The sequence below is a fragment of the Galleria mellonella genome, unplaced genomic scaffold (assembly GCF_026898425.1).
Source record: "Galleria mellonella isolate WM207_F2 unplaced genomic scaffold, CSIRO_AGI_GalMel_v1 utg329, whole genome shotgun sequence".
NCBI lineage: Eukaryota > Metazoa > Arthropoda > Insecta > Lepidoptera > Pyralidae > Galleria > Galleria mellonella.
The window spans coordinates 84,211-105,805 of record NW_026442078.1 but is presented as its reverse complement, the minus strand read 5'-3'; the positions used below and the strand labels follow the sequence as shown (position 1 = coordinate 105,805).

General features: G+C 35.6%; 1 protein-coding gene across 7 annotated transcripts in view; it reads left to right on the top strand.

The window, feature by feature from the left end:
• Positions 1-15,779, top strand: part of LOC113511818 (caskin-2) — a 350,084-nt gene extending 334,305 nt beyond the window's left edge. For 5 of the 7 annotated variants that reach the window (XM_026895548.3, XM_026895578.3, XM_026895540.3 and 2 more), the window contains 10 exons: positions 5,099-5,296; positions 5,984-6,180; positions 6,949-7,128; positions 8,609-8,821; positions 9,186-9,293; positions 9,570-9,713; positions 10,900-11,025; positions 11,518-11,906; positions 12,297-12,489; positions 13,198-15,779. In XM_026895548.3, coding sequence (XP_026751349.2) covers positions 5,099-5,296; positions 5,984-6,180; positions 6,949-7,128; positions 8,609-8,821; positions 9,186-9,293; positions 9,570-9,713; positions 10,900-11,025; positions 11,518-11,906; positions 12,297-12,489; positions 13,198-13,521 — 2,072 coding nt within the window. In that variant the 3' untranslated portion in view covers positions 13,522-15,779. Of the gene's footprint in view, positions 1-2,312; positions 2,406-5,098; positions 5,297-5,983; positions 6,181-6,948; positions 7,129-8,608; positions 8,822-9,185; positions 9,294-9,569; positions 9,714-10,899; positions 11,026-11,517; positions 11,907-12,296; positions 12,490-13,197 lie in introns of those variants that run through there. The other 2 variants (XM_031909395.2, XM_026895556.3) reach the window with 2 other exon arrangements.
• Positions 15,780-21,595: the final 5,816 nt, after the last annotated feature.

Sequence of the window (21,595 nt, the reverse complement as noted above, 5' to 3'; positions counted from 1 at the left end):
CGCATTATAATTACGAAATGGCAGATATCAAAATATGCCATTTAATTCTAAATCCATTCGCCATTACATTAGCAAGTATATTAAACTAGATTAAACTTGCAAGTGAAGCCATAAAACACTTAGTTTAGAATCGTACTCTCATTGAAAATCTTTATAATATTTTAAGATATCATGAATACGATAATATGGTTGCTGGGTGGCGGTTGTACTAACTGATTCATTAAATATTGCCAGCCTTATATTAAAACGGTTTATTACTTTACAGTGCTGCAGTCAGCACCGTTTGCTTATATAGGATCGTGCATATTATTAAATTCACAACTTAATACGTTTTAAAACTATTATCATAAATCATAATCTACACTATAATACGGAGAAACTAATTTCATGGCACTAATTTCATCAACGTGTTAATCTTTAATTTCGTAATGCATGCGAATTAGATTCACGAAGTAATTTCGTCGTTAGTTCAGTTTGCACGAATTTTTAATAAATAAATTAGTATCATGCAAAGTACGTTGCATTATGTTCTAGTAGACTAGTATTAGTGCATACTAATACAACGTGTTAGTATCAAAGAAAATCTAATTGTTTGTATAATTTTTGGACACATATTCTTTTGGGAAAAATGTTAAATTTCACTTCACTGCTAGAACACTTTCTATCCAATAAATTCACGCCATATCCCACCCTTCAAACCGAAACACAGCCATGCAAACATAACTGCTTCACGGTTGAAACACGAATGGGACAGAGGTACTCAAGCAATCGACTTTTGTACAAAGTCTCCCTTTGGTGTTCTGATTGTTCGAAAAGAGTTCGATTTTACTCTATAAATAATCTACTTAAGCAAGCCACATGATTTTTTTCGTTACACTTGTAAGTTACATATAATATGATGCATTTAATTTATAAATGTTGTGAGCAAGGGTAGACTTATCTCTAACAGAGATCTCTTCCAGTCAACCCAATACAGTGAAAAAGCATATCGTTAACTTTAATGGATATAGAGTTGTAACTATGTAACTAAAATGAAAAAGATAATAATATAATAAATATGTGATACAAAAGTATTGTCAGTGTTGTAATGTATCTAGACAATAAGCTATAATAGATACAAGTTATCAAGTAAAGCAACATGTCATTAGACCTTTTAATAACCTCTTAAGGGCTACCAACTGGCGCCACATAATCGCATTTTAATAAACTCGGAAATGCTGCGAATTGCGTGCAATCCAGCTTGTATGAACAGGTCTATACAGCCGATCGGTTTACTACAGTGTACTTGATAGGACATAAACTGCCTCTACAAATAGCAAATAACCTTATTATTAAACACATAGAGTTTAATTTTAATGGGAAATACTGAGTAGACATATTACATGATAAAACCTTAAAGCTAATAGTCGATAATTAGACTATACCTACACGCGTATTTACTGCCTAACTGACTAACTCTTGATGGCAGGTTCATTGGTTCTATACACAAGATAGTGAAGGTTTTGAATAAGTTTTGAGAGTCTTGTAATTTTTAACTCATTTTCGATATAATTTTGTTGTAACAAACTTGAGACGTAGCAGCATAATAAGTACGAGGAATTCACAGTCTTGATACATAAAATTGATGTTTTTAATACTACAGGCTATATCTATGTTATGTTCACGTCAAATCGTCTACGGTGTAAATAGAAGAATTAAGTGCTAACGCCCTTTATTTTTATAATTCATCTATACTGCATTCTGACTTGATAAACAAATAATATATCCATAATCAGTCTATATTTGTTTGTTTATTAATTATTTACGTCAAAGAGATAGGCGTGAATTTAAGCAATCTTTGAGCAGGACAATTTAATTTGGAAGAAAACAAATATTTTATTAATTTATTTAAATTTTTACTTACAAATACCATTTGAAAAATACATTTCTAAACGGATCTCACTATATTTCACACTATCTACCATTCACATTTATTTACCTTTGAAACCAGACTTTGCATACTAAATTGTAAAGTATGGCGTATTTCAATGTTTTATTATTATTGTTTCTCAATTGCGTCTTTAATATTCGGATGATTGCGTGCATGTAATCGTCGTCATAAATTTTTATCAATAAAGTAAGCATACATTCGGACATAAGAAAATATTTGCACTAATAAACATTACAGTCGAACGTTCCCGAGTAAGAGCACGGAGCGTTCTGTTTTACAGAATATAAATCGTGTTTTTATTACAAAAACAAAGGGTTCATTGTGATTTCTCAACGGGTTCACAGTAAAAAGCATCTTTAAAATGTTTCCCTTGTTTACAGTGCGCGAACGAGATCGGTCGAAAACGAGCGAATTGTTTATTTTTAAAACATCTCAATTTCCACACAAATCGGACAAGTTTATTTCTCTGTTGAAGGTTTGTAGCACGATTAAATTAATATCGATTTTTTTTTCGTCCATTAGTTGGCTCTATCGATTCGGCGCAAGCAATTTGTTGTCGGATTAGATCGGCGTGCGACCGCGGCGATCGGCCGATCAATCCGACATGATTGATGAAGTATTTGCTTTATTACTGGATTTGCTACCACCCCCGTATTATCGACTTATAGAGAATAACGACCGACGGAAACTTACTTACTCATCGCGAGATTGTGGCTTGTTTAAGCTTGATAACAGCGTTTAATGTAATTTTGAAAGATTGATTGCTCTGTTTTTATGGTCCCATAAGATACATTTATAAAATTAGCTAATTAATGATACAAAATTTTTTTAAGATCCGCTAAATTAGTATTTTATCTAAGAACAAGGAATTACATAGAAAGAATGATAAAATAAAAACTGTAAATCATATGGTTAGATCCTTTTTTCTTATGCAAATATAATTAGTAAAAAGAGGACATCATCGTTTGGTATTTTTCTCAATTCATAGCAGGTTAGTGTACAGAAAATGTTTGATATGTCAATTATTTGTTAATGATAAATTTTACATTTTTTTTATACAACTTAGAATGGCAAACAAGCTGACGGCCCACCTGATGGAAACTGGTAACCGTCGCCTATAGACATGAGCAGTACCATGAACATAACAGAGTGTACTGTTTCGCCCATGATACCCCCCATGCGGTGTCATTCCTGAGGACTCAAATGTTATTCTTCTATACCCAGTAAATTCACGCCATATCCCACCCTTCAAACCGAAACACAGCCATGCAAACACAACTGCTTCACGGTTGAAACACGAATGGGACAGAGGTACCCAAGCAATCGGCTTTTGCACAAAGTCTCCCTCTGGTATTTACTACATTATACATTACTAGATTATGTATTCGACACACTTTTTGTAGAAAGTATGCAAGCAGGTTGTATCTCAATTTGGTAGGGTTATACGGCCGTAAAACAATTTGTATAAACTAGTCTACCATGAATTGACATTTTTATCACTCCTTCTATGTAATTCCTTGTTCTTAGTATTTTATTTGTTTATTTTAGGGTATGTACTAGTTTGTCATGCAGTTACGCATGCATTATTGTGTTTCGTTATAAATGATAAGATAACCAGAGCACTCATTATACGAAAAACATAGTATTATACCTTTGAAATTGAACTAAACCTATTTCGCATAGAAAACTGCATCTAAAAATAATAAAAAGAGCCATGCATGTTTAGCTGTCAAGTTAATAGTAATTAGGATATTAGTAGTTTTTTTATGGATGATAATGGAATCGTAACTCACGCCTGCGCTATCGATATACGCTGGCGGGGCTCTAGTGAGGAATGATAGGTAAAGATGAAAGCGAGTCAGTTAGCTCATCGTAACGAATTTCACTAGAATTAAGCACGATGGTTTTTAGGGGAAACCGCGTGGAGGTCGACCTGATAAAGTATAACGCTAGCATTACTAACAATCCCTTTTCCCCTGAAGGTTAATACTCATAGTTAGGACCACTCAACATTTTGTACTATTTTTCAATCCATATTTTCTTGAGAAAAATATAATTTACTGGTAGAACTGTTTGTCATTCCAATTATAAAACAAATAAGTACCTGAGTCAATCTTAAAGTCTTCTAGCCAAGTTGATTATCCATGTTATTTGTAGACAGATCGAGTAATTTAAAAGACGAGTCGACACTTAAACAAAGAAAGTTACTATTTGAAAAGTTTCAGTTAATTACTGTCGTACTCTCTCAAATAGCACTTTGGAACTGTAACGTCGATAGAACTTCGAGGTTTTTCCTTTCACATTCGGAATCTAGTTCAAAGTTAAATTTCCTTCGATTTTCAATAAGATTCATTGTTTAAGTGAGAATGCATGTACTATAATAATGTTTTTAACGCCCTTAATATGTACGTTAATGCCCTTTATATGGATGTTAATGGAATAATACTGGGTCAGTGGTGCAGAAAGGAAGGACGGATGAACGCGTATATGTGTAATCAATAATAGTTCTAATAGTTCCATTGTTTTCCCCGATAATACGTATAATTTCTGCTAATAATCAATTGATTCTATCGCTGGTAGCGTTGTTCTAATAAAGAGGCGTTTACATGAGCAATTTTTTCGACAATACATGCCGGCTGTGATTAATTATTAAGTTGCTTCATATAACCCAGCATTATAGTGCTCATCTACTAGGTAGTAACATAGAATTATATGATAACAAATTGTTTACTGTTGTCATTTCACTATAATGAGCAGATATTTCCTAGAATTGTGCAAATATGATTAACTGTCTAAGGGCCAATTTTACAAATTCACGAGTATATTGCTTATAAATATATAGACGTGTAGGTCACAGCTTAGAATTGGTCTGCGATTAAGGGAGCTTACTCTGGAGGGATACGCAACAGCGTCCTTCTTAAAACATCATCAAAAGCCAAACTGCAGTTGCCAACATACCAAGCGTGGCAACTTAACATAAGCCTCCATCTAAGGTGAGTTTTAGGAAGGACGCTGATGCCCATCCCTCGTCCTCCTTCAGTCGTCTCTTATGATATGGGAAAATAATTGGTGGCCTATTCTATGCCGGGATCACATTGGAATACGGGAATATGGGGTGTGTAATACTTATTATTAATTAACTAATGCTATTTATTGTTTTCCTTTCAGTGGGCGGGATGTCTCGCGGTGGCAGTGGGGCCGGCAAGACGGCTACTGCCAAGCGCGTGCCGCCTCCAGCGGTCCCTGGCGATGCGTTTGGCACACCGCAGCACAGGCATTCCGGCTCAAGCTTCGGCTCGCAAGGTTACGCCTCTTGCGAGGAGCAGCCCTACCCGCAGCCCCCAGACACACCGTCGCATACACGAGGTATGTATTTCTATTTATTTATTTCTGTGGTACATCAATTTATTACAAACAAAATTTTTAACAATAGAATACAACAATAGCATTATAAGTTTGCAGTCCAATTATAGTTGTACTCAACATTCACAGAGATGAAACAGAATAGGTTGATTTTTAATACAAAAAAGAATTAATGATTAAAACTACATACAAAATAAGGATCAAAAATAAAACTACCAAATTGTACTTATAAAATATTAGGTTATCAATCGATGAAAATTTCTGATAGAATATGTCAATATCCGATTTACAATCAATCATTAGACAAACTGATGAATTAATCAGTTAATGTCGTAAAAAAAGTAATCACTAAGTTCACTGTCCTCACTCGCCTATCAGATCTGAAAGTTAATTAAAAATTAGTTAACTTCTAATGGATTACCTCATTCCCTAGGGTGAAGAAGCTTATCATTGTATTGGAATAGACAAACAAACAGAAGTACCCACACGGAGAAGTTTATACAGTTACATTATGTTATTCTTTTATAATACTTATATTGAAGTACATGACTGCTATCTGATGCAAAGTGATAGCCGTCGCTTACATGAACAGCAAATGGAGCATCATAGAACATCGCTGTGATGCCCTTCATGCAACGACGACCATCTCTCTTTAGTAAATCTACTAAAATACAATTCGTCCACTTCCAGATGACCATTCAGACTATGGCAGTACGGTATCTGGGGTGTCTGGTGTCAGTGGTGCCAGCGGGAGCCTGGGCAAGAGTCCAGCAGGCGGCGGCACCTTCACCTTCCCCCCACCATCACAGCCGCTTACGCACAAAGCTGCCGTGTACTACCACCACCAGTTGGCGCTCAGTGATGACCAGGGGATCGATATGACGCAGGTATATTTTAAAAACCTATATTCTTATTCTATTTTTTTTTATACCACTGAGGTGGCAAACGTATACACGTATAACGTAACAGGCATACGCCCCATCTGATGGTAAGCTATTATCATAGCCTATAAACGCCTGCAATACCAGAGGCATTACTGTCGCTTTGCCAACCCTGAAGACACCTCCTAATGCCTTTTTTAAAGAACCCCATGCTGTAGTCTCTTGGAAAACTTTAAGGTTAGTCAAGGAAAGGTTTCATGTTTAGATTTAGATCATTATGAATGTTTTTATGCAACTTAGAATGTAAAGCTAACAGCCTACCTAATGGAAAGTGATAACCGACACCTATAGATAATGAATAAACAATATCAGAGAATACTCTGTGACGCCCATAATACCCCTTATGAGTTGCCATCCCTGGTGACTATGGTGTTACGCCTCCGACCACTTATTTGGTTTTTTTTTTTTTTTTAATTATGTTTGATAGTATTTGACTCAATCAGTTACTGAATAATTGTGTTAACATAAAATGGAATCGAGTCTAGAATGTTATTCTGCAACACTATCGTAGCGAATCAATCGTTAAAACCATTTTTAAACGGTGCGAATTTAAATAATTCAAACTGTTAATAATTTAAACTATTCTAAAACGATACTACTAATTTCACTCTGTAAAGCCATAAGATATTGTAATTGTCAGTTACATATTAATTCATGAATATCCATTATTGCCAGCAATTTATTTAAATTTGATTTTTTTAATAACATTTCCAGAGTCCCGGCCGCGACAGCCCCGGCTCGTCATCAGGCTCAGCAGGATCAGGCTCGCGGCACTCATCTGCGTCACTGGACAGCGGGCGTGCGTCAGGCCGCGGGCCGCATTTGCACCACGCTGCTTGTCCATGCGGAGACGCAGCAGACCGCGTGCGGGCCATGATCACACAAGGGCTTCCCGTGAGTAACTATGATGAGCATTGTGTTTACTGAGAAAACTGTCCTATGCCGTGCCATTTACTTACGCGGTATGTATACCCAAACGTAGGTGTAATACCTACGTTTGAAAAATTATTAAGTAAAAGTAGCATCATGGATATAACTGAATATATTGTGTCATCAATAAAAATATATGACAAATTGCCAGAATCACTAGAAAATTAACAAAATGACAATATTTTTGTAAGAAATTCTAAAAAGTTTTAATTACTAAATATTACTATGCTACTGACAAATATTTGAATGACAAACAGAATTATATTGTTATGTATAAACAAATAATTAATTATATATTAATAATAATTTAAGTTATAGCTAAAATTGACGTTGAGTTAAATTGAAATTTTATTATTAAACTTTTTATTAATTACTTTTACAATATGAATAATTTCAAACTATAGAATATACTATATAACTATAATACTAATTACAATATAAATAGATACACATCAATACTTAAATAATGAATAATATTAACACAGAAAATACGTAACTATCGTGAAACAATATCAATAATTGGATAATATTGTAACAAACTCAAAAACTGTTTTTAAAGTAAAATTAGGTGTTTTGTTAAATTAATGCACCATTATTTACTCTCTCACTCTGTTTAGTGTAACTTTTGACTAGTAGAGAATGCCATCAGGCGTGAAGTCCACCCCGTAGACATATTTTTGTGTGCAAAAGTATAAATAAAGGTTGTAACTCCTCTCTCCTACTTGCTGTGCCCAACCATAATTGCAATTGTTTTATTATCTAGTAACCATGGAATGCAATGTGAAATAAATACATAAATACATATTGATATAACCTCACTTACACGCACATAGTGAGATGGCACCATCATCTAAAACTAAGATTTAATTTCACTGTCATATCTCACTCTTCAATCTGAAACAGCTATGCAAGCTGCTATATTTAATTTAAATACAAATGGAACAGCAATTGACTTTTTATCCAAGTAGTAGTCTTAATCTAATAATGCAAAACAAATATAACATGTATATTTTAGTCATGTATATCTATTTCATACAAACATATAATGTAATGTGTTGTGGAATGAGCTCCCTTCCGAAGTTTTCCCAAGAGACTACAGCATGGGGTTCTTCAAAAGGTGGGTAAAGAGAGGAAACGCACGCGTAATACCTCTGGTATTGCAGGTGTTCATAGGCTACGGTAACCATTTACCATCAGGTGGGCCGTATGCTTGTTTGACACCTCCGTGGTATAAAAAAAAATGTAATTTGTTATCTGCTTATAACACCATTGTATAATATTAAAATGGCAATAACATATAAACAGATTCTACTAATTGCAGTAGAATTAAACTAAATCGATCCAAGCTCTTATCTTCTCAAGTTATACGCTTACCAATTGTATTCATCTTTATTTATATTCATTTAGTATCAAATACACACAAAAACCCGTCTACTTTTTCCAGGACCCAGATATAATCCACGCGTGGCTAGCTGACCTCCAAATGGAAGAGTATGCAAGGCTGTTCATAGATGCGGGATATGACTTGCCCACTGTCACGAGAATGACGCCAGAAGATCTGACGGCGGTCGGCATCAAGAAACCCAACCACCGCAAGCGGTTAAAGGCAGAGCTCGCTAATTTGAACGTTCCTGATAATTTACCTGATTATATACCTGTTAGTATCCTTACCTATTATATGTAACGTTTAAAATATGTCTGTTTGCAACATTTTGATGGCTTAACTATTGAACCTAAGAATGAATATAGAATTTTTGTTATAAGATCTGACAAAGTATCTAATAGGAAACAGTGGCAATAGCCCAAAAATAAATGTTACGGAATAAACATATTACTCATACGTTGCCATTCCTGAGGATTAACATATTATGCCTTCGACGCTGTTACTTCAGTGCCATATCCAACTACTTAACGGTTAAAATAGAGAATAAGTAAGGCAGAGACTTTGTATAACGTTGCATCAGTCGTGTGATACGTCTAATTGTTTCTCATAACGTATAATTACTAATTATGTACTGCAGGGTTCCTTAGAGGAATGGCTTCGGCTTCTTCGGCTGGAGGAGTACGGGCCGGCGCTGGTCGCGCAGGGCTACCGGACCGTGCATGACGTCACACAGCTCGCCTGGGAGGTAACCGTCACCCGTATTACATATTCTGATACACTCTCTTAAGCTCTAATTAAATTTCTCGTGGGTTTCTAATGCTACGTGAAATGACAAACAGGCTAAATCCTTAGAAAATTTATATAAAATGTCAGGAAGTTTATAGGAAACAAATGCTCCGACAAAAACAGCCCAACTTTTTATGGCTTCATCTAAAAGAATGTGACTTATTTGATATGACTTATTTGCTGATATAAAGTATTAATAGTATTTATTTAAATATATATATAATAATGTCCACAGGATTTAGAAGACATGGGCATAGTACGTCTAGGTCACCAAAAGAAAATATTACTGGCTATAAAAAGAGTAAAAGATATCAGGGCAGGCAAAAGGAGCATCAGCAATCAGGGTTCCCTTGACTTTACAAGGCTACAACCTGGCCAGGTCAGTACCATAAACAAGTATGCCAAAATTTTTTAATGTCTTTGTAGTGATGTTTTAGAACTAGTTTCTATATTAGATCTTTTTTATGTGAGCGGACGTCGGAACTTACAACTTACATAACCCTGTTTACTTATTCAGCATTGCACTCTTAACTTTGACTTATATTTTATAATATTTTAATAATAAATACTTTCTTTAAATTAGGGCATTAATATATCCTTAATTTTTTTTCTTGATTGTCCGCTACCATAATGTTAGGTCTATAGACATTATAAAATTAGAGAGCAAATTAGATTCTCTATTCCTGTTAATCAGAATTAATTATTTTCAAAGCATCACTTCAAATGAATTTATTTTTTTATTACTTATATTATTTTTATACTTATACATTACTTTCATCACATTATCATTCATCATCACTTACATTTAAAAAATATGACCCGTATTTTTTTATTTTATCGCTAGACTTTATAAATTTAAAAATCAGAATATTATAGTTACATTTTTTCTTTACAATATTTACTAACTACGCTTGTCTTAACAAAAAGCGTTTTTATGATTTATGAAGCTTTATTATATTTTCTATTTAACTGAATAATTAAAATGTTTATTTACTTTGGGCCAAGAGGCTTTTATTGTAATCTCTTTCCAAGAAGCATAGCACAAACGACAGCTGGATTATTTTTTGCTGTGGCAACAAATATGGAAACTTGGGAAAGTAATATGAACTAAATTGGCGCCAAAAATTTTGTATTGTCAAAATTATTTGATATTTTCCCGATGTGTTCCGGAACATCATTGTTATCATTTCGCTTAGACTTTTAGAAGTCTTTGTCCATCGCCATAGTCGTCGCTGCTCGGATGTGAAACAATTCTGCGATTATTATTAGTCGTAAGTACATTAATGAAAGAAAATGGCACCTACTTTATTAGGTTTAAACTCATTTATTAAATAACCGTTAATAACGCAAATTTTTTAATTTATAATTTTATATGGCCAATATTAACTATGAAAAAAAGTCTATGACATACCTACGCAATCGCATATTGTACTCACCCGGCAGCCACCACACGTCATTCCGTTCCGCTGCATCCACTCATTCCACCAGCCCGAAGCAGCATGTGAATGTTTTGTTTTCTTTTCTTTTCCAAACACAAACCGCACCTTGGACATAATCGGCTAAAGGATTTATATCCGAGGCAGCTACATTACCAGCCTTGGGGATCAGCGAGGAGTTACCATAAACCCCCCGATCTAACCTTTGACGCTCTACCAACGCCCCTATGTGGCACTGATTTGGTCCCTATACAGGTATGAGACAAACTCCTTTGGCACATGTCAGTTTGTTCTCGACGCACCCAAGCACCCGGCTTTAACGTGCACTCAGTGTTGTCGTAGAGAACGCAGTGTTACCATGCGTGCGTGTGATTTTTACTATTGATTTTATTTTATTTTTATTGTTTTGTATAGGTATTTTTAAAAATTAACCAAATATGTCTGCATGGTAGTCTTTTAGATAATATAATCTAATACAAACGCATGTATATAAGTAACTGAATAACAATAAAAAACAATAATTTACTAATTGCTAAAATTTTTAAAGTTTATTCTATTTACAATTATTTCGTAGCATGATAATTAATAACAACAGTACATATACGTAAAATAACAAAACTGAACAGAGCTGTACTTGTCTGTAAATGTATGTCATAATTATTTTGATTATTTCTATATAAAAAAAAACTTACAATAGAATAGCTGAAATACAGTTTTATTTCACTTGAAAATAATAATACTTGACAGATCCGTCATCCCCGCGGCAAGTCGCTGGAGAGTCTAGAAGACCCCTCTGAAAGGACATCGCACACGACCTTCTCTCCTGACGCGGGATTTTATTATGGCGGGGGACAATGGCGGCGGTCATACGATGATGGCGACATAACGCCGACGAACGACAGCTCGTACGAGGGAGGCGGGACGCTGCCCCGTCCCAGGGGACTGGTGCGGCCGCGGCCCGTCGCCAAGATACAAGCGACGCCCGCGTACAGGGACAAGTCTCCGGACTATGCCTACGACGAGATCGCGTACTCGGCGAGACTGCAGCGCGTCGCATACGGGGCGAGTCCGCATGTGGCCAGGAAACCCCCGCCTGAGCCCCCAAAGCGGCAGAGTTCACAGTATGCACCATTCAGGTAAGAATTGACAATTAGATAATTATAACGATATTAGGGAACAAATTATATTTGAAAGATGCACTAACATGACTTTTATCATTAACGGGATACACCGAGCGACTCGTAAGAACGATCAGAGATCGCTTGTCTGTATTTTTTCAAAAGATCCATGTTAAAACCTATCCCTTCTCGATTTCTGTAATCAGTCAAAAGTGATTGTCACTTAATTCTTACTTCATAACATACAGAAAAACGTCGTGAGGCCACGTTCTTAAGGAGTTCATAATCGTTTACAATGAATATATTGGCATAGAAGATCCAGAAACCAGTGACAGTGACCCAGAGGTATATGATAAAGATGGCATGTTAAAAGTAACAATTGCATTACTGGAGTTGTCACTATTCTAGGTTCGGACAGACGACAGTGGAAATCCACCCGGAGAAGAGCCTTCCCCTGAGCCTGCCCGCGTACCCGAGCTCGGACTCGCTGAGCGTGTCTCTGGACAGCACGGGGCTGCTGCCGCCGCCGCCTGCACCCGCCTCGCCCCCTCGCCGTTACGAAGAAGACAAGCTAAGGACTGGATCCGACGCTAGTTTTAAGGTTAATCTTTTTTTTATACCACAAAGGTGGCAAACAAGCACACAGCCAGTCTGATTGTAAATATTTCTATAGTCTATGGACACCTGCAGTACGAGGGGTGTCACCATCCTGAACTAATTTAATCTTGAAGGAATTAAAATAGTGTAATAGAATTTAATGAAAAGGAAAACCAACTTATGTTAAAAATATCACAGAAATATTTTATGTATTAAGTTAGTAAGCAATTAAAACATTCAACGAATGAAATGATTTTTTATCTATATTACTATTGAACATCAGCTGTCTCTTGGTCAGGTCGTTCCTTCGTATACATTCTCATTAAAATAGACAAATTGAAAACACTCTGCATTGCCCATTCTGCAAAACTAGAGACACAAATTTTCAATAAGTATGCCTATTCAATATTCGCTGCAGAGATGTGAACACTGTTACTGAAAGTAGTCCATGAACTGTAAGAGTCATAGAGACGGATATTCTCGAAGTTTCTGTGAGATTTTATTCAGAAAGATAATTGAATTAAATATTAGAGTAGTTGATATAGTCGATAGGATTAACAAACTGCGGCAAAAATAATAATATAACAGTTTTAATAATTTGTAGTTTATTTAAGCCTAAAATTCTGGCGAATCATACTTTACTATTTATTGCCTTTTACTTTTTAAGTCTTTACAAAACAATTAGTTAACAATATTTTTTAATTATTTACAGTCAAGTTCCAGCACTGAATCAGATAGCATCCCATTTGCCAACGAAAATGCGGGAACGATAAAGCAGAACCGAGGTCAAATAGCAGGAAGGCCTCATACGGTCGACTATGGCCGCACAGGGATAGGACTTTCCAATCTGCCACCAAGAAATACACCAGACATCAAACCTACGACCCCTCACTCCCTCCCTGAACACAAGGACGAAGGGAAAAGTACCGAGCCGGCGGATGTCCTGAACGACATTGGAAACATGCTTGCCAACCTTACGGACGAACTCGACGCCATGTTGGAAGAAGAAAAGCGCCAAGGGCTCACCGATTCCTAATATGGTTTGTTACATTTGCAATAATTTCTACTCGAATACATACACTTTTGAAGTAATAGAAATTCCAAAGAAGTCTATCATTGGCAATCTATCAAGTTGATAATCCTATTTGTTTTAAGTTATCTTAGAGTCATTATACCTAATTAGAGACACTTCCAAAAAATATTCCGATATCCTTGCAAGTTAATCCATTCTCTTTGGTAGCGCCTCTCAGAAATAATACGCAAGAAAAATGAAATAGCAATCAAGGTTTCCTTCAAAGACTTTCAGTCATACATATGCTATAATAGCTTAGCACGAATTTTCTATACAGACATGATCACATCTTGCCTTCGCTGCGAAAATATCTAACATTAACCTATATTCTGTAAGTTTTATAATGACTTAGCATTTGTACCAGTTAAATAAATATTAAATAAACATTTTTTTAACGTGCTAATTTCGTGGGTAGTATGTTTTCGTCGCTCATTATTTAATGTCATTAAGTTCCTTGTTGTATACATAACAGATGTAACGGTTTCATTTCACGTTGCGATAGTGAAAATTAGACATAGACAAATCCAAAAACAGAATGAAAAGTGGCTATTTTTGTAAATATTGTTTTACTTAAATTATGTCATAGATAAAATATATCCCTGTAGCTAGTTTTTCATGTACAATAAAATTGTAGAGTACTCGATTATGGTGTAGCATGGACTAGTTAGAATTTATACAAAAATATTAGCCTAGTTATAGTGTGAAAATTAGGAGTTACGTAATAAATGTATCATAGACTCATATGGATATTGATAGAACCTCATAGACATTATATGTTAATATTCTTGTACTTCATTAAACATGCTCCATATTGAGAAATTCAATTGCTTTCGTAGATTACATACATCTAGATAGAGATAAATCTTGCTATATGAAAGTTTAAAAGTATAGCATTTATTAATAATATAAATAAATGAAATGACAATTTATGTGATAAATTTCACCAATTCCAAAAAACGGACTATTTTTTAAACTCATCCGTTACAGTCGAAATTTCTGTTGAGATATTCTATCTAGATGTTGTTGATCTACTTGCACATTATGGAAATGCAGGTCGAAGAGCTTAGCAATAATATTCCTGCCCAAATCGACAGCTTCCCAGAATTATCTAGACACGCTTCCTGTATAGCGAAATTAAACTTTGAATCTGTAAAGTTCAAAGATCACAAAGTAATTTAGTTTGTTCCATAATAAAATAATGCCCATCAAAGTGATATTTAGCGGCCATAAAATAATTAACTTTTCATACCTACCGTTAAGACAGCAAATCTCTTTTTACAAATAGCATAATTGCTCTTGTTTTTTAACTATGTATTCTCGCATCTCATTTCATGATTCAAACCGTGCCTACTTCTACAAGTATAGTAATGAATTAACATTGTCTTAGTACAATGTACCTAATTAAAATTTGTTACTGATCTTTTTCCCTGATGAGTAAAACAAATTAAGGGACGATTTCTATCGACTATTGGGTATTTCTATTCAGTTTAGGTTTTGTACATCGTACTGCCAAATTACGTCCTCAATTAAAATTCTCATCACTTATTTTCAATATCATAAATTCGTTTGACAGTATCTTGTCTTCAATTAGATTTAGTAAACGATCCATGGCAATAATCAGTCATATAAAATTGACAATAATAATTAATAGCCGCTGACCCACTTTACAGTCATCTCCACGTTTAATACCTAAATTAAATAAAAAAACATAGTTGATAATAACTTTATTAGGACTCAAGTATTTACAATGGGGAAGTAACTGGCAGTAACATACAATTTATAACATGAAGTGTACAATGAAATAACAAAATACTAAATCAGCACACTGGAGTATAAACTAGGCTTTATCCTGTAAATATCATAGCCATCAGTGTTTCTATACGTTCTTTGATAACATTTCGTATTTAGAATTTTTGTATACCTACGTACATGTTAATGAAGTGTACTCTATCTATTTACAATTTATCGCCGTCACTCCATTCTGTGACATTAGAAAGGTGCTAGTTATCTTGAAATACATAATGTAATTAGATAACGCGGAATATAATGGATTATAATTTTGTAATTATTATTTTGTTCATCGAACTAGTCAAAATTTATTTCTGGAGTGACGGCATATAATAAAAGAAGACAATGTAATAATGATTTATTTGTAATCTACCGGTATCTTACTTATTTTATAATTCAATTCTTTTTTTAATAAATATATTTGTAATATCTAATCTGACTATTATTTATGATGTTCCCAAAGTACAACTGTTTTCCTTCTTATCTCCAGGAACCTATACTGATCATAGAGTTTTACCATCAAATAAAACTTACCTATTATTTTTTCATCAATATCCGGAATCCATTTTGAGTCAAACACCAGTCTTTCTTAGTAACCGTTAGTCAGCCTTTTTCCCTCTCTTCTCCGATATTTTTTATCTTCACTCTTCCGGTTCGACACCTCACAGGTGCGTGTGCGCCAGGTGAGAGTTTGTCATTATAAACTCATGATGCACCAGGTAGCCCTTACCTGAGTAGGGAGAAAAGGGATTGTTAACAATGAGATCTAATAACCCCATTGCTAGCAATGTACCCTATCAGGTCGACCTCCACGCGGTTCCCCCTGGAAACCATAGTGGTTAATTCTTGATTAATTAATTAATCAAGAATGAACCACTATGGTTTCCAGTTAATTGATCACTATGGGCCAACTGGCTTGCCTTCATTCTCACTTGTCATCCTTCAGTGGCACCATGCCTGCGTATACCGATAGCGCAGGCAGGGTTAACATTTCATCTTCACCCATAAAAAAGTCCTTACCTGGAGGGGAGAGAAGGAATTGTTAGTAATGAGGACTAGTAGCCCCATTGCCAGCAATATACCCTGTCAGGTCGACCTCCTCATGGTTCCCCCTGGAAACCATCAAGATTGATTTATTGTTAGATTCGTCACGGTGTGCTAACTGACCTGCTTCATCCTCACCTATCATCCCTCACTGGTACCCTGCCAGCGTATACCGATAGCGTAGGTCAGCCATTAAAAAAACCCCTACCTGGATTCCGGATATTGATGAAAAAATAATAGGTAAGTTTTATTTGATGGTAAAACTCTATTATTTGTTTTGTATCAACATGTGTGTTTGTTATCACCTAGTGCTGGTAAACTAAAGACGCTATAATATGTAAGTATAACAGAGGTAAAGAATAAACTTTTGTCATATTCATAAATAATTTACTGACGAATATAATTGTCATCTATAGAATATTATTATTATCAATTACTAAACTATTGATTTTCAGGATCAAAATAATTTAATAAAGAAACTGGATTCACTTTTCTTTGGTAATAATTTTGAAAAGTATGAATGCTTTTCCAATTACCAGTCGGATGAATTTGATCTATAGAAAATTTTCGACAAAATTTAGTGAAGCTACCGCTCTGACCGAATTGAACTGGAGTTACTTCGATACCAGCCTCTTTTGAAAGTGATTTTACCCAACCTCCAATAATTGTTCTAGGCGCTGGTTTTACTGCACCTCTGGCTGTTATAAACAAGTTATTTATGTTTTGTCGACGATTTGATGACAAATGCAATAATTGCCTTAATCAGAAAACAACATTTAATCTCTTTTTTTTTTTATACAACTTAGAATGGCAAACAAACTGACGGCCCACCTGATGGAAAGTGGTAACCGTCGCCTATAGACATGAGCAGTACCATGAACATAACAGAGTATACTGTTTCACCCATGATACCTCCCCATGGGTTGCCATTCCTGAGGACTCAGGTGTTATTCCTCTGTACCCAGTAAATTCACGCCATATCCCACCCTTCAAACCGAAACACAGCCATGCAAACACAACTGCTTCACGGTTGAAACATGAATAGGACAGAGGTACCCAAACAATCGACTTTTGTCCAAAGTCACCCTCTAGTATAATTCTCCCTCTGGTATTCTTTCTATAGGATGTTGTCGCAACCTCTACCCAGACTGTCTATGGTTAATTTTATCTGTCTTGGATCCGAATGCCGGCCATAGTATGATTAGGAAGATCATTAGATTAGGAAGTATCGTTATCTATTAAACTTTGTTCGTCGATACTTAGCAATGTGAGATCATGAACTCGACAACCTGAGGCCCATAGTAATAATGTAGCATATGCCTCAGAACTTGAAAAAGATTTGTTTCACTAAGATCATACATACTCATATATTGTAATAGTTAGCTTGGGACTCCAAATGGGTGGCTTCAAAGGTTTTGCGCGGTCAACAGATATAGCCTTCAAAACATGTTTAATAAAAAAATTTGATGATAAATTTACATTGGAATTAAGGTGAGTAAATGTCGAGATTGACTGATTTATGAACTAAAATAGTTCTATAAGCAAGTCCCATATCACAATACAGATGAGCCAAGTAACGAGCCACTTGATCAGCATTCGGATGTTTATGATTAATTGTATGAAACACACGCCAATTCGTCCACCTATTCCATGCCGGCCTGTAGGCATTGACCGTAGAGTTTCTTCAGCTTAAAATATAAAACTGTTAATATAAATCAATAGAATAAATTTCAACAACTACTTCTCTATTATATCATTGACCAATTCTAATTCTTCACGATAACGAGGACGGTGTATATGCGCTCGTATATTAAAAATATGTGCGAATCGGTTATCCGTCATTATCTTAAGGTATTTTTCCGCATCATCATAATAATGTTGTTTATTGTTAAGTTCGCTGCTATATAAAAACGGTGATAGACAAGATATCAATACTACACACATTCTAGACACATAAACTCCTATAACCTGTCGTCTCTAAAATATTTGAAACAGTCACATCAGATAGAATAAATATCTAATTTTACAAACTTGATTAAAGAAAAGGTAAATCTAAAATGTTAGCTTGTATTGATTTTATTATAATCATAACTAAAAATCTTAACGAACGAACGAACGAACCAAGTGTTGAATTAGTGAAGAAAATTGACAATCAAAAAGTGACAGTACGGTCAAAACTACAAAATTATAAAAAATTTCAGAGGGCCCACTACTTTTCTTGCTTTCTTCATATTAACGATTCATCCGCCATCAGCTCGGCATCATGAGGTGAATGACATCTTCCAGACGCCGGAATAAAAACTAAATATTTTAACTAGAAAAAATCTCAAACACATAAACAAAACATGCCTATAATCTCCTCAATTACCCTGAGGATCCCGGATACATCAGAGCCTGATCTGATGACCCCGGGACAACCTGGAGACAAGTAATCTTTGAAAGAATTTTCTGAATCGATCTGGGCGTCTTCGAATAACCTAGATCAGCCAATTGAGGTTCTATAAAATTTTGTAAAACACGATTCAAATAAACACATTAAGAGGAAGTGCATCTTTTTCACTTCTAATTAAATTATTCAAAAAAACTAGTCAAAACGCACATAGGCTAGTACAAAAACTATAGAAATTTAAAACGTAAATTTTGCTCTACGAAAATAGCTAGGAGCTTTTATAAAATACTGACAGATGGTTCATAGATACATTGGATTTAAAATATTTCAATACTAACTTTTACCCGTGACTTTTACCGTTCACTGGCAAAAATAAAACTAGTCTTATGTCCTTCTCCGTTGCATATAGTAAGTACAATACTAAATTTCACGATTGGTTAAACGAATAATGCTTACTAAAATCACAAATATGAAAATGTGTTTGTTTATTTAGTTTGTTACCTCTTGACAGCTTAACGGGTTAACGAATTATTATAAAATTTAGTAATGAAAACATAGGCTACTTTTATCCCACTCAGTGAATATATCCCGATCTTATCAACGAACCAGAGGGAGACTTTGTACCAAAGTCGTTTGTTTGGGCACCTCTGTTCCATTCGTGTTTCTACCGTAAAGCAGTTGTTTGCATGGCTGTGTTTCTGTTTGAAGAATGGGATATGGCAGTGAATTTACAGGGTACAGAGGAATAACACCTGAGTCCTCAGGAATGGCAACACATGGGGGTATCATGGGCGAAACAGTATACTCTGTTATGTCCATGGTGTTGCTCATGTGTATAGGTGACGGTTACCACTTTCCATCAGGTTGGACGTCAGCGTCAACTTAGAATGGCAAACAGCCATTCTTAGTTGCATAAAAAAGTCGAGTAAAAAATAAGTAATAGCGCACATTCAGTCACAGTCGCTCATGATTAAGGATTATGAATGGATTCCGAATCTAGTCGAGATTTTTCGATTTAATTTCACTTAAATTAAACCGGTAGTTATTACATTAAAGCAGTGTTTTTCAAAGTGTGGGTCGCGACCTCTTAGGGGTCCCCGAGTCTCTACAAGAAGGTCGCGGAATGTCGCGAATCAGTGAAAAATTTCGTAAATACATCAATCAATCAATTTTATTATGTATATGTTTTAGATACTTTATTACGTATTATTTATTTTATTTTATCGATACCTAACTGTGAATATACGACGTATTTACAACTAGGTGGATTTCATAATTCTACTATCATAAAATTCATACACATTCGAAACTGTGGAGGGTAGGGGGTCGCAAGATATTTTTACATACCTACTAAGGGGGTCGCGTCATAAAAAAGATTAAAAAACACTGCATTAAAGTAATGACAGAGTACGAAATGAAACTTCTATAAGTAGTGATAAGCAGTGTATTGGACGTAAATTTTTTCTATTTGCAATACAGATGCGAACTTTAAAATTAACGATGCGTCAAATCTTGTAAAATAAGTTGTTTTAATTGCAAAACAATTGGTCTCCAGCAAGTAATAAAATAAAGACAAATTTTGAATGGAAAGTCTTAAAAAGAGCAAGTTTAATAAAAGCTTGTAAAAACTCACAAAGGCGGGTTTATCCTTAAACTGATACGCTCTTCTCAAGAAATATTCACCGAAATTCAAATTCGACGGCACCCAAACTTCGTCTTCGGAATATACGTACAAATTATTTGTTAACATTTTCAATTTATTAATGACACACGTACGTATTGATAAACGACGTTTAGATCACTGCATTGAATTGTACATAACTCTTATCACACTTTATATACGAGGTCTGTCCGGAAAGTTCGTATAAAAGTGTTCTGGAATGCGAGAAAGAGGAGTGGGGAGGCCAGGTAAGCGCAGGACCCCTTCCTTATGTCCCTAACAATGCTTCAGTTCTGGTCTGACCGCCGTGCGGTGCGAACTGGCTTGTCACGCCATCTGTGAAGTTACCTCTTAACGAAACCCCGTCGGCATGGAGCCCGCTTCCGTTGAAGAGCAGCGCGTCGTAATCAAGTTTCTCTCGAAACTCGGCAAGAATGGCCGTGAAATTTTTGCCGATCTAATTCGATAAGACATCCGGGGAACCACGAACAAAAAAATCAAGAAAATCCCGCTCAAATGTCAAGACAATGTTGATTGTTTTTTTCGATGTTCGGGGGATTGTCCATCAAGAATTCGTCCCTCCAGGCCAGACAGTTGATGGAAAATTCTACGTCGATGTGCTCAGACGCCTCAAAGCTCGTGTGGCACGAGTTCGTCCAGAATTGGCGCGAGAGGGGCGTTGGATTCTTCACCACGACAATGCCCCTGCCCACACCTCTCTTGTTGTCCGTGAGTTTTTGAGTAAAAATTCCATTACGGTGACCGAACACCCCCCCTATTCGCCGGATTTGGCCCCGTGTGACTTCTTCTTGTTCCCAAAAACCAAATTGGTACTTCGGGGGCGGCATTTGGGGGACATAAATGAGATAAAAAAAGCTACGACGGGGCAGCTGAGAAACCTACAACCAGAGGACTTTCAAGGAGCCTTCTCACAGTGGAAACGGCGTTGGCACAAGTGCATTATGTCACAGGGGGAGTACTTTGAAGGGGATAAAATTGATTTACCTGAATAATTGTAAAATAAAATTTTTAAAAAACTTTTATACGTACTTTCCGGACAAACCTCGTATTATGTTACAATTTAACGACCTTTGCAGCTCAGTGGTTTAGCACGTTTCAGGCGAATTTTTCACGTTCATTTCTTAAGAATACGAGAT